A 12,806-nucleotide genomic window follows, 5' to 3' on the forward strand; every position below is an offset into this window, starting at 1 on the left:
CAACCTGGGAATCACTTCCAACACACATCATCACCTCGCCCTTAACTGTTTATTTTGCAACTCCCGTTTCGAGTTACTGCTCTTAGCAACTGAACCAATATCAAATACCGAGGGGTTGCTATAAACACTAGTAAAGTACACATCAATAACATGTATATCATATATACTTTTGTTCACTATGCCATCCTTCTTATCCGCCAAGCATTTGGGGCAGTTCCGCTTCCAGTGACCATTTCCTTTGTAGTAGAAGCACTCAATTTCAGGCTTGGGTCTAGCTTTGGGCTTCTTCATGGGAGTGGCAACTTGCTTGCCATTCTTCTTGAAGCTTCCTTTCTTTCCCTTGCCCTTTTACTTGAAACTAGTGGTCTTGTCAATCATCAACATTTGATGCTTTTTCTTGATTTTTACCTTCATCGATTTCAGCATTACGAAGAGCTCGGGGATCGTTTTCGTCATCCCTTGCATATTATAGTTCATCACGAAGTTCCAGTAACTTGGTGATAGTGACTAGAGAACTCTGTCAATCACTATCTTATCTGGAAGATTAACTCCCACTCGATTCAAGCGATTGTAGTACTCAGATATACTGAGCACATGCTCACTGGTTGAGCTATTCTCCTCCACCTTGTAGGCAAAATACTTGTCAGGGGTCTCATACCTCTTGACTCGGGCATGAGTCTAAAATACAAATTTCAGCTCTTGGAACATCTTATATGTTCCGTGGCATTCAAAACATTTTTGAAGTCCCGGTTCTAAGCCGTAAAGCATGGTGCACTAAACTATCAAGTAGTCATCATACCGAGCTTTGCCAAACGTTCATAACGTCTGCATCTGCTCCTGCAATAGGTTCGTTACCTAGCGGTGCATCAAGGACATAATTCTTCTGTGCAGCAATGAGGATAATCCTCTGATCACGAAGCTAGTCCGCATCATTGCTACTAATGTCTTTCAACATAGTTTTTCTCTAGGAACATATCAAAAATAAACGGGGAGCTACATCGCGAACTATTGATCTACAACATAGTTATGCAAATACTATCAGGACTAAGTTCATGATAAATTAAAGTTCAATTAATCATATTACTTAAGAACTCCCACTTAGATAGACATCCCTATAATCATATTACTTAAGAACTCGCCTATTAACTTGTGGGCAAACAAAGCCCAATTATTTGGCCCATTACCCTCCCAGCCCGCAAAAAATAGGTTGTTGAGTTCCTACAAGTTGCACCAAAAAGAATAAACCGTGCAACGAGAGAAATAGGAGTATATGACAATAAGAATATCATTATCGCGACTAGGTTATTAACCTCCACCCGTGCAATGCAAGAACTAGTCTCCATTTGTGCTCTACTGTAGGTGTATTACTCATTGAACTAGTTGATCAACGATCAGTACTTTGTGGCCAGCCCTTCTCAACAAAAGTTGCTTACTCCACCATGTAAAGAGTTGTCGTCGACCCTACCCTCTCCATGATTTGGTCCTCAATGATTCCTAACAAGACCAAGGTATTTGGGTGACTATTGCACAATGACACGCTCGACACATGTGAAAATCTTCATAGGAAAACGATCTTCCCATCAGACAACTGCCCTATGTGTCTATAGGATACCAAAACATGCACACATTTATTCCTTCTATGCTCTAAAGTAAAAACTATATGGCATGCCTTGACATCAGGCCAAACCGCACTGACATTAAGCTCATCTGAAAGGTCGATATCCCACCACGTCTCCCTACCTCACTACAACCTTTCATGACACTGTTGATTCTCTGACAGATTTGGGATGCCAAGAATGCTCTGGTTTTCAAGCAATGCCACTCATCACCGACCGATGTACTCTAATGTAATCTCTGATTTAATCCGGTGGTCACATAGACTAAAAATACATGACAGAGAAATGTGATGTTGGTTTGTGGTGTGACTTCCTCTCCTCACTATAAACACTAGTTTTGTAAAAAATTCCTTTGATCAAAATGAAAATTCTAGGGGGAAACTCCCTTCCCCTCTTTGTGGCGGCGTTTCAATCAAAAAAGGAAAAGAATATTAACCTCTACTCGGGTGAAAAACTTGGTTGAGCCAGCCAAACCGATCATAAGCATCGACCATGTTACACAACTCTTTTTACTTTTGCGTCACAAATTTTTTTTTAATTTCAAATCTCGCATGGATTTACAACCTTTCTAAATTTAATGCTTGGTCAGCGGTGCCTCGTCAGCATTCCGTCCTCTGGCCTACACTCCCGTCTCCACTTCCTCGATCAGCAGCCGCGCCGGCAGCAGCTCGCGGTGCCCCTCCCTCCTCCCCAGCGCTCGCAGATCGGCGCCGGCGCCGCGGCCGCCGGGCGGAGGGCCATGGCCACGAAGCACCCACACGGGGACGCTGATCCGTCCACCTCGCCTCCCCCGCCGCCGAGCCGCCGCCCGCGCGGCTTCGCCTCCGCCTCCACCCCCGCGGCGCCTCCTCCCCCGGGGCGGCGGCGCGGCGAGCGGGAGAGGGAGCGGGAGAAGGAGCGGACGAAGCTGCGGGAGCGGCAGCGGCGCGCCATCACCAGCCGTATGCTGGCCGGGCTGCGGCAGCACGGCAACTTCCCCCTCCCCGCCCGCGCCGACATGAACGACGTCCTCGCCGCCCTCGCCCGCGCCGCCGGGTGGACCGTCCACCCCGACGGCACCACATTCCTCTCCTCTCCCCCGCCCCCTCTCCCTTCCCCCGCCCAATTCGTACGTGCGCCCTCTCCAGTCTCCTATTGCCCCTACTTACCTAGATGTTCGGATTTTGCTTGCTGGAGCTATCCACTTCCCGTATGATAATGTCATCCCTTGAAAACATTGTGAAGGTATTGATTTCGCAAGAAATGATTCGCATTGCGACCATAACACATTCATGTTCGTATTTGCAGCAGGGGGCTTTCCAGGCTACTTCTCTGGAAACCCCAGTTTTTACCAACTCTCTGAACAGCTACGCCATTGGGACGCCATTAGATTCCCAGGCTTCAGCCCTACAAACAGATGATAGCCTGTCACCGTCGTCATTGGATTCAGTCGTGGTGGCAGAGCAAAGCATAAAGAATGAGAGCTATGGGAATTCAAGTTCAGCCAATTCTCTGAATTGCATGGGAAGTGACCAGGTGAGCAAAGTTTGCAATTTGATTCGCTTAATGGATGCTTGTGGTATGCTGGTGTATATAAACGAGATAACCTTGGGATGTAGCATCGCCTATTTGCCATAATAACTTGGTCTTTATCAGCTCTTATAGCCTATAACCCATGAAGTTAGTTGCCCGTCGATAGGGCCTAGAATGTTGTAGCTCCAGCTTGCAGTGGTATTCTAATTGCGCCATATAGCATTATTTGTACGGACCAGTAATCTATCATGTAATTGCATTGTCGAGTTCACTGATTCTTCATTTTGCAGCCCAACTTTTCGTTTGGGCTTTCTGATTTAGCAAATCAAATTGGAATCAAATTGGGCGACAACCTCAGTTTTTCTTTTATTGTTCAATTGGAGCAGCTATTGAGAGCATCAGCAGTATGCGCGGGTGATTTCACGAAAACTCCATATATACCAGTGTACGCCTCTTTGTCTGTAAGTTCCTGGTGAACCTCTTGATCCCATATCTGCTATGTTAATCCTGTTTTCTCGCTTCCTTTGTCTGACACCATTTTCAATATACACATGGTTGGAACTGACTTTTCATGCTTCAATTAAAGTTCTGAACTTTATGTTTGCAAACTTGCACATTTGCACCCTAAACTTGCCAGCTTGTATCACTTGCCGTTGGAACTTGAAATTAGATTACAGCCACCCTAACTTGCTTATTTTTAATCTGTTTGGTCATTTACCTTCTTCGTTTTGAACAAATTTGATGTTGTGGCATGTCGTTTGAGGTGGACTGGGTGAGTAGATGAGGTGGCTTTGTCGTTTCCATCTGATGTGATGCCAGGTCATCTCTCTCTTGCTAATTGGATGTCATGTAATAGATGGCCAAAAAGGTTGAACAGAAATGTTTAAGGGGGGTTGATATAGTACTTTGCAAATCTGGTTGTATGTTTTTACCGGGTTTGCCCCTAGTTGTGAGTCCTCTCATGGCCAGGTGCATGTGTAAGTGTAACTTGAATACTTAACATAGCACCAAAGTTCACACGGGTTCTCTGAATCTGACTGAGAACTAGAGAATCATACCATATGCAGTTCGTTCTTTTTAAGATTATGCATTTAAAGTAAATTGTAAGTTGAGAACTCTATGTTTTCTTTATCTTCATATATTCCTGAAATTTTGACATCTATAATCTATCTATCACACCATGCTTTAGCATTGTTGCTGTTGCTGTAGATGGGCATTATCAATTGTTATTGCCAATTGGTTGATCCTGAGGCTGTACGCGCTGAACTAAGGCATCTAAAGTCTTTGAATGTTGATGGAGTTGTTGTAGACTGTTGGTGGGGGATTGTGGAAGCCTGGACTCCTCAAAAATATGAATGGTCTGGCTACAGGGATCTTTTTGGTATTATTAAAGAGTTCAAGCTAAAAGTTCAGGTTAGAATACTACCATGAGTTATGGCATTTTCTAGGATGCTATTACTCACACATCTGACATTTTCGTATTTTTTTGCAACTTTATACACATGTACTATTGGTGATTGAATTATAGCAAGTTACTAGAGTATACCTGGATCTCTCATACTAAAGCATAGACTTAGACAGAAGTCATCCATTCATTGAATCCAAATGGACTCGACTTTCTTGATTCTTGACATAACCAGAAACCTGACCTTCCAAAGCGAGGAAATAACATGACTAAACCTTTTGAGCTTATATGATAAATTTTCAATTATGAGCATGATGTAGCATTGCACGATATTTAAAATCCTTAAACTGGATAAGCTTCTCTTATCTCCCTTGTTATATTGAACTCAGACTTACATTGGCTAACAAGTGTTCTTCAACAAATTTAAGGTTGTATTGTCATTTCATGGGTCTGGGGAGTGTGGATCTGGTGGTGTGTTAATTGCTCTTCCTAGGTGGGTACTGGAAATTGCACAAGAGAACCAAGATATATTTTTCACTGATCGAGAAGGTAGGAGGAATACAGAATGCCTCTCCTGGGGAATTGACAAAGAACGAGTCCTTCGAGGGAGAACTGGCATTGAGGTATTGGGCCATCCTTGGTAATTTTTCTTCTCTCCTCTATAAACCCTCCTTTAACATCTCTGTTTACAACAACAACAACAAAGCCTTTAGTCCCAAACAAGTTGGGGTAGGCTAGAGGTGAAACCCATAAGATCTCGCAACCAACTCATGGCTCTGGCACATGGATAGCAAGCTTCCACGCACCCCTGTCCATAGCTAGCTCTTTGGTGATACTCCAATCCTTCAGGTCTCTCTTAACGGACTCCTCCCATGTCAAATTCGGTCTACCCCGCCCTCTCTTGACATTCTCCGCACGCTTTAGCCGTCCGCTATGCACTGGAGCTTCTGGAGGCCTGCGCTGAATATGCCCAAACCATCTCAGACGATGTTGGACAAGCTTCTCCTCAATTGGTGCTACCCCAACTCTATCTCGTATATCATCATTCCGGACTCGATCCTTCCTCGTGTGGCCACACATCCATCTCAACATACGCATCTCCGCCACACCTAACTGTTGAACATGTCGCCTTTTAGTCGGCCAACACTCCGCGCCATACAACATTGCGGGTCGAACCGCCGTCCTGTAGAACTTGCCTTTTAGCTTTTGTGGCACTCTCTTGTCACAGAGAATGCTAGAAGCTTGGCGCCACTTCATCCATCCGGCTTTGATTCGATGGTTCACATCTTCATCAATACCCCCATCCTCCTGCAACATTGACCCCAAATACCGAAAGGTGTCCTTCCGAGGTACCACCTGGCCATCAAGGCTAACCTCCTCCTCACACCTAGTAGTACTGAAACCGCACATCATGTACTCGGTTTTAGTTCTACTAAGCCTAAACCCTTTCGACTCCAAGGTTTGTCTCCATAACTCTAACTTCCTATTTACCCCCATCCGACTATCGTCAACTAGCACCACATCATCCGCAAAGAGCATACACCATGGGATATCTCCTTGTATATCCCTTGTGACCTCATCCATCACCAATGCAAAAAGATAAGGGATCAAAGCTGGCCCCTGATGTAGTCCTATCTTAATCGGGAAGTCATCGGTGTCGACATCACTTGTTCGAACACTTGTCACAACATTATCGTACATGTCCTTGATGAGGGTAATGTACTTTGCTGGGACTTTGTGTTTCTCCAAGGCCCACCACATGGCATTCCGCGGTATCTTATCATAGGCCTTCTCCAAGTCAATGAACACCATATGCAAGTCCTTCTTTTGCTCCCTATATCTCTCCATAAGTTGTCGTACCAAGAAAATGGCTTCCATGGTCGACCTCCCAGGCATGAAACCAAACTGATTTTTGGTTACGCTTGTCATTCTTCTTAAGCGGTGCTCCATGACTCTCTCCCATAGCTTCATTGTATGGCTCATCAGCTTAATTCCACGGTAATTAGTACAACTCTGGACATCCCCCTTGTTCTTGAAGATTGGTACTAATATATTCCGTCTCCATTCTTCTGGCATCTTGTTTGCCCGAAAAATGAGGTTGAAAAGCTTGGTTAGCCATACTATCGCTATGTCCCCGAGACCTTTCCACACCTCAATGGGGATACAATCAGGGCCCATCGCCTTGCCTCCTTTCATCCTTTTTAAAGCCTCCTTCACCTCAGACTCCTGGATTCGCCGCACCAAACGCATGCTGCTCTCATCAAAGGAGTCGTCCAGTTCAATGGTAGAACTCTCATTCTCCCCATTGAACAGCTTGTCGAAGTACTCCCGCCATCTATGCTTAATCTCCTCGTCCTTCACCAAGAGTTGGCCTGCTCCGTCCTTGATGCATTTGACTTGGCCAATATCCCTCGTCTTCCTCTCTCGGATCTTGGCCATCTTATAGATGTCCCTTTCACCTTCCTTCGTGCCTAACCGTTGGTAGAGGTCCTCATATGCCCGACCCCTTGCTTCACCAACAGCTCGCTTTGCGGCCTTCTTCGCCATCTTGTACTTCTCTATGTTGTCTGCACTCCTATCCTTTAACATCTCTGTTTATTTTTTTTTAAAAGCTGCCATTCTCCTTAGACGAGCATTACTTCGGTCTTTTCCTAGTGACATTTTTAATTCATTTAAATGGTAGTCCTTTCTACACAGTTGTAATTGCAGTATATCTTGTTGATAGCCAATAGCTGTCCTGTCATTTGATACATTGAACTTGCATTGTATCGCCATTAATCTTTTTCATATCAATTCTCTAATAGAAGGAGAGACATGTATACTGAATTATTGATACTCGATGAGATTATATGCAGGTTTATTTTGATTTCATGAGGAGCTTTCATATGGAATTCAGAAGCTTATCTGAAGAGGGTCTTATTTCTGCTATTGAGGTTGGATTAGGTGCTTCTGGAGAGCTAAGATACCCTTCGTGTCCAGAAAAAATGGGCTGGAGATATCCTGGTATTGGTGAGTTTCAGGTACTTACTTAAAACTCCAAACCTCTTGCGCTTATTCAAAGAAAAAGACGTATTTACTTGAATTCCAGTTTCCAAGTTCGAACCATCAAGGATAGGGACACTTACTCCAGTTACCTTGTTTCCTGATTCTGAACCCTTCTCATTTTATTCATTGGTCCTGAAGGAGTGTAAAATATTACTACCTTGTTATGTTGTTATTAAGCTGCGGTAGAGGAAAAAAAATATGCGCAGTAGGCACCTTTCGAGAACCATATAATACTGCTTTGTTGGTGTGTGGGCCATGACTTCAACTTATCTTTCGGATTGCGCACATACAAAAATGTCGTGCTACATTTCTGTCGTGGATGGTAGCATGCACAGTTTGTAAATGCATACATAATGTATTCTTTTGTTGATTGCTTCGTCGACAGTGTTATGACAGGTATATGCAAAAGAACCTACGGCAATCAGCCTTGGCACGGGGGCATTTGTTTTGGGCCCGTGGGCCTGATAATGCTGGCTACTATAATTCAAGGTCACATGAGACTGGCTTTTTTTGTGACGGAGGTGATTATGACAGCTACTACGGGCGTTTCTTCCTTAATTGGTATTCTGGAATCCTCATAGATCATGTGGATCAGGTGCTCTCACTTGCTACTCTTGCATTTGATGGAGCAGCAATTGTGGTGAAGGTATGCTATATCTTGGTACACATTCTCTCTAATTTTCAAAGAAGCTTCACATATATTCCTTTGTTGTTGTTTTCTGTCTCTCTAGTTTCCTGTGTATGTCACATCAAACTTGCATGTAATCTGTATCCATTAAGCTTTTTTTTTATTCTGGGTTGCACTTCTGTTCAAAGCAACCAAAGATTGCTGAAAAACTGGTAAGTAATATAGCTTTGACAAGTTACGGGGAGTTGAATGCCTAATCATGAAGCATCCCTCAAATTTAGATGAGACATGGTACAGAAGCTACTCAAAATGCTAATTATTAGTTCGACTATTTAAAAAATTCAGACAAAAAAGAGGCTGAATTTTTGCACTCATCAAACTTGCGAAATACTGTAATCATACTAGGATATACATGTATTAAGCGGATCACTTGCCTGGTCTCATAGTACAGCCTTCCTATATAGCATATGTTGCCCTGATAAGTCCATGGAACTTGCCCCTCATATTTCTCTTGCCAATTCGGCTGTTTCATGACAAGACAATTATCTTTCCTCAGATCCCCTCCATCTATTGGTGGCACAGAACTGCAAGCCATGCTGCAGAGCTTACTGCAGGATTCTACAACCCTACAAATCGAGATGGATACTCTCCAGTTTTCAGAATGCTCAAGAAGCATTCCATAATTCTTAAAGTGGTTTGTTATGGCCCAGAATTTACAGTTCAGGAGAATGATGAAGCATTTGCTGACCCAGAAGGTTTAACCTGGCAGGTGAGATGTTGTAAGAAGTCTCTGAAGCTACGATTGCGTATTTTTTTTTCCGTGGATAGTTTTGATACACTTGAAATTTTGCAGGTTATGAACGCAGCATGGGATCATGGTCTATCTGTAAGTGTAGAGAGTGCTCTTCCATGTCTTGATGTGGACATGTACTCTCGGATCCTTGACACAGCGAAGCCGAGGAATGATCCTGACCGTCACCATCTCTCATTCTTCGCATACCGTCAGCGAACTCCATTCCTTTTGCAGAGAGATGTGTGCTTCTCAGAGCTTGAGACCTTTGTAAAGTGTATGCACGGTTAGTAACAGTTTTTTCACTTTCTAACTTCTTCATAGCACCATTATTTCATGGTATCTTCTTAATCCTTATCAGTAAAATCATTATTTGCCTTTTGGGGTTAATAGAATGATGTGCATAACAATGATGTCATGGTGCAAACTATTAGTTTGAATCATATGATCTGCTCTGCTGTTACATTCAGTATGTGGATGGGACCGATAAAAGGACATAAATCAAACATATCACCATTAAGCATCACTGCCTTGTATCATCTGTGCTGTTACTCTTCAAAAGCTACCTCTGCATTCTTGATGGGAGGATTATGATCTGATAACTAAGTTGATGATTTTGTCTGCAGGGGAGGCTACCCAGAACTTTGTAGATTGACATATTGCAGCTTGCGTTCTGCAAATTTCCGCATTCCCTTCGTGGCTATCGCAAGATTGAAACTCATATTTCTGATTGCCGCGTTCCGGCCATCTCCGCCTTATGCTACGGGTCAGCCGATCAGATGGCACTGAAACTGATGTGCCGGTGGTGGGCAGGGATTAGTATCCCTTATCTGCGGTACAGGGCTGGTAGTTCAGCAAGTTTTTACCATGGCGTCACCTGGCCTGGGCTGGAAAGATGGAAAGAATGGCGAGGCATATATCTAATAGTACTACATTATCATGCTCTAATATGCAAAGAAATCCTCTCCTGAATGGGTGGTAAACCATCTGTCTCTGAATTCTCGATGATGCTTAGACTTTGTTTAACCGAAACATCTTTCTAGATTGTGACTGAAATTTGAACTGTTCGAGCTGAGGTTAGGTCTGAAATGGTCGTTAATTTTGTTATTTATATAGTTTGCGGAGCCTAACTTTCTGGACTAACGAAGCCGATAAGCACCGACTTCAGGGAGTCCTCCTATTTAATGCTATATGGGCTAGCCATGGCATGGGTCATAAACCTGGATTATTTTTCATTTTAGAAAAAAATATTTCTGTTTTTAAAAAGCATATTATTAGAACCCAGTTTTAAAATGGGGGAAAAGGGTACAGTGCTCAATTGTCCGACATAAATAAACTGGATAACACCTGGATTAGGAATGGTTACATGCATGATGACCTGACCAGCGAATGTGCAACTAATTGTGGTGCTTTTCCCAGAAGCTAGCAGTGCAACCGCATATACAACATAACTTGATCTCCCAATAACATTCTAAATGGAAAACACAACAATAAGAGCATCTCCAGCCGTTGGCCTCCTAGGAGGCGCTAAAAATCGCCCCCCGGGGGCATACCGGCGCTAAAATCGGCGTAGGGGCTTCCGGGCCCCCAGCCGCCGGCCCCAGGGTCGCCCCCAGAAGGTGACCATTTTTTTATACAAAATAGGAATTCGGCTAAAGTTCGGCGAAAATTGACATTTTATAGCATAGTTTGAATTACATAAACAAATTTAATGCCATTCTACGGCGGGAAGAACGCGGTGAGCTTGGCGAAGTCGCAGTCGTCGTCGTCGGCCTTCTCCTCCTTGACGCGGACGCCGCCCCTGCTGGACCCCTCGCCCTGGCAGACCGGTGCGGGTGGTGCGCTGTTGTCGCTGTCATCGTCGAGGACGATGACCCCCTCGTCGCGGGCTCGTCGATGCCATGCGGCGAGCTCTTCATAGGCGCGGCGCTGGCGCTCCATCTCCGTCCGCGCCCAGTCATCGCGCGCCCACTTCAAGACCGCCGCGTCGTCGAGCGCCTCCTTCTCGCCGCCAGCGATCCCGCGCTCCGTCTTCACAACAGCGAGCCCAGGCTCCTACTTCACGGCGGTGAGACCCGGCTCCGTCTTCGGCTTGACGAGTCGGGGAGGAGCCGATGACGAGGCGCGCCCGCCGCCTTCGTTGATGACGATGCCGGCCGAGCGGGGTCTCCGCTGTGGGCTCGGCCTTGACGTCGAACACCGCCGGAGAGCCGGAGGAGTGGGAAGAGGATTGGGAGGAGGAGCGGGACGAGGACGACGAGCCGGAGACAAACCTCCTGGGCATCCATTGCCCGGCGCCGCGGCGGGGGAAGGTGCGCGAGAACCTCGCGGAGCGTCCGGCCGGGGGCGGACCACCACAGGCGTCGCCCCTCGCTGTTCCACCGGCCCCCACCACCGACGCCTCGTTGGTGGAGGCGAGGTGTTGCTCCTGACGGCGCTAGAAGTATGCCGCCCACGCCTCGTGGTTGTCGGCGGCGTACTGCGGGGAGGCGTGCTGCTCCTCGGTCAGCGACGACCGAACGCGGTCGACCTCGCTGGCGAAGTAGTCGGGGCGCGCGCCGACGTCCGGCAAGGGGGAATGGGGACGCCTCCGGCGCTGAGCCTCCATCCCGTCGGCCGAGCGCGCATGCCTGGAGGCGCCAGGATGTTGGCCTCGAAAAGCAGGTGCGCCTCCCACGCTTGCAGCGAGCGGCGGCTGAAGCTGTTGGCCGCCGCTCCGTCGCCGGGGAACTACTCGCGCATCGTCGCGGCTGGGGCAGGGAGAGAGTAGAGGTTCGTCAGCGGCGGGGGGTGGGGGGAACGCTTTTATAGCCGCCGGGGGAGGCGTGTGTACGCGTCGCGGGGAGTGAGGCGTCGCCGCGCCGCCCGTGAAGAGCCGCCCCGTGGTGAGGAATCAATGGAAGGCTGACTGGCGGCAGCCTTGGCATTGATTCCCTGCGGGAAACCGAGGCGTTCTGAGGACGACGAGGCGAGTGTCGCTGACTCGGCGGGCCCGCAGCTCTTTCGCGCCAAAACCGTTTCGCCCGCCGCGCCCGAGCGCCCCCCAGCGCGCCGGGTTCGGCTTGGGTCCGCCGGCGCCAAATTTGGCCCAAGCCGGCGAAAATTGGGCTTCTCGGGGTGCGGCTGGGCCGATTTTTGTGCGCCGGCGCGAAAAAATTGTCTAAGGAGGGCGTGTTGGGAGCGCGGCTGGAGATGCTTAACTAAAGAACGTTTCAATTCAACTCCTTTTCTATTACACAACATAATGTACTACAAGATGCTTTTGAAGCTGGAATGGCCCTTTCAAGTTTCAACATAACAAACGCGGCATACCCTGAGCAGTAGAGGTGCAGATTGAAGATTAAGATCGCTTCACGGGGTAGCTAGAGACACAATTGGAGCTGCAAATGGATCCAATAACGATAACCACCGCGACTTTGATGATGAACAACACAATGAAAACGAGGCTGCAATCTAGGAGGAAGAGTATCAACAGGTTGTCTGTCAGAAAATATGGTAACAACGACTCATTTAGCCACTTAGCAACAAATTGCATCACTCTTTCCTATCATATCGGTGCAAGTTGCAACCTACTCTGATGCTTTTGTCTGACCATGGGGTCTTCCTTGAGAGGACCAGGGTAGAGTGCAAGAACAAGTTGGGCCTACATGCTCGTAGGCAGGCTCATAATGAACTTTCCATCCATTGATCGATGCAAAATAACCATGGTGACCAAGCCCTTGATGATTAAATAAGTTCCTTATCGCGTTATGATAGAGCCAAAGAGCGCAATCACATTGTTGCAGTGCCTTTCCCTCGTAGACAAGGGAC

The 12,806-nt window shown here is 46.6% G+C and overlaps 1 protein-coding gene across 8 annotated transcripts; it reads left to right on the forward strand.

Moving 5' to 3' along the window:
• Positions 1-2,223: 2,223 nt before the first annotated feature.
• Positions 2,224-10,052, forward strand: LOC109734320 (beta-amylase 8). 8 transcript variants are annotated; one of them, XM_020293539.4, is made up of 10 exons: positions 2,224-2,724; positions 2,904-3,131; positions 3,419-3,589; positions 4,338-4,541; positions 4,962-5,156; positions 7,389-7,553; positions 7,964-8,224; positions 8,763-8,975; positions 9,060-9,282; positions 9,623-10,052. In XM_020293539.4, exons 1-10 carry the CDS (start codon positions 2,356-2,358, stop codon positions 9,649-9,651), a joined length of 2,058 nt encoding a protein of 685 aa, XP_020149128.4. In that variant the 5' UTR covers positions 2,224-2,355; the 3' UTR covers positions 9,652-10,052. The 8 variants fall into 8 exon arrangements, with proteins under 8 accessions (XP_020149128.4, XP_073357124.1, XP_040247848.3 ...); XM_073501023.1 differs by having other exon boundaries at positions 3,515-3,589; XM_073501022.1 differs by having other exon boundaries at positions 2,232-2,724; positions 2,907-3,131.
• Positions 10,053-12,806: the final 2,754 nt, after the last annotated feature.

The sequence above is a fragment of the Aegilops tauschii genome, chromosome 6 (genome assembly GCF_002575655.3).
Source record: "Aegilops tauschii subsp. strangulata cultivar AL8/78 chromosome 6, Aet v6.0, whole genome shotgun sequence".
In the NCBI taxonomy this organism is placed as follows: Eukaryota; Viridiplantae; Streptophyta; class Magnoliopsida; order Poales; family Poaceae; genus Aegilops; species Aegilops tauschii.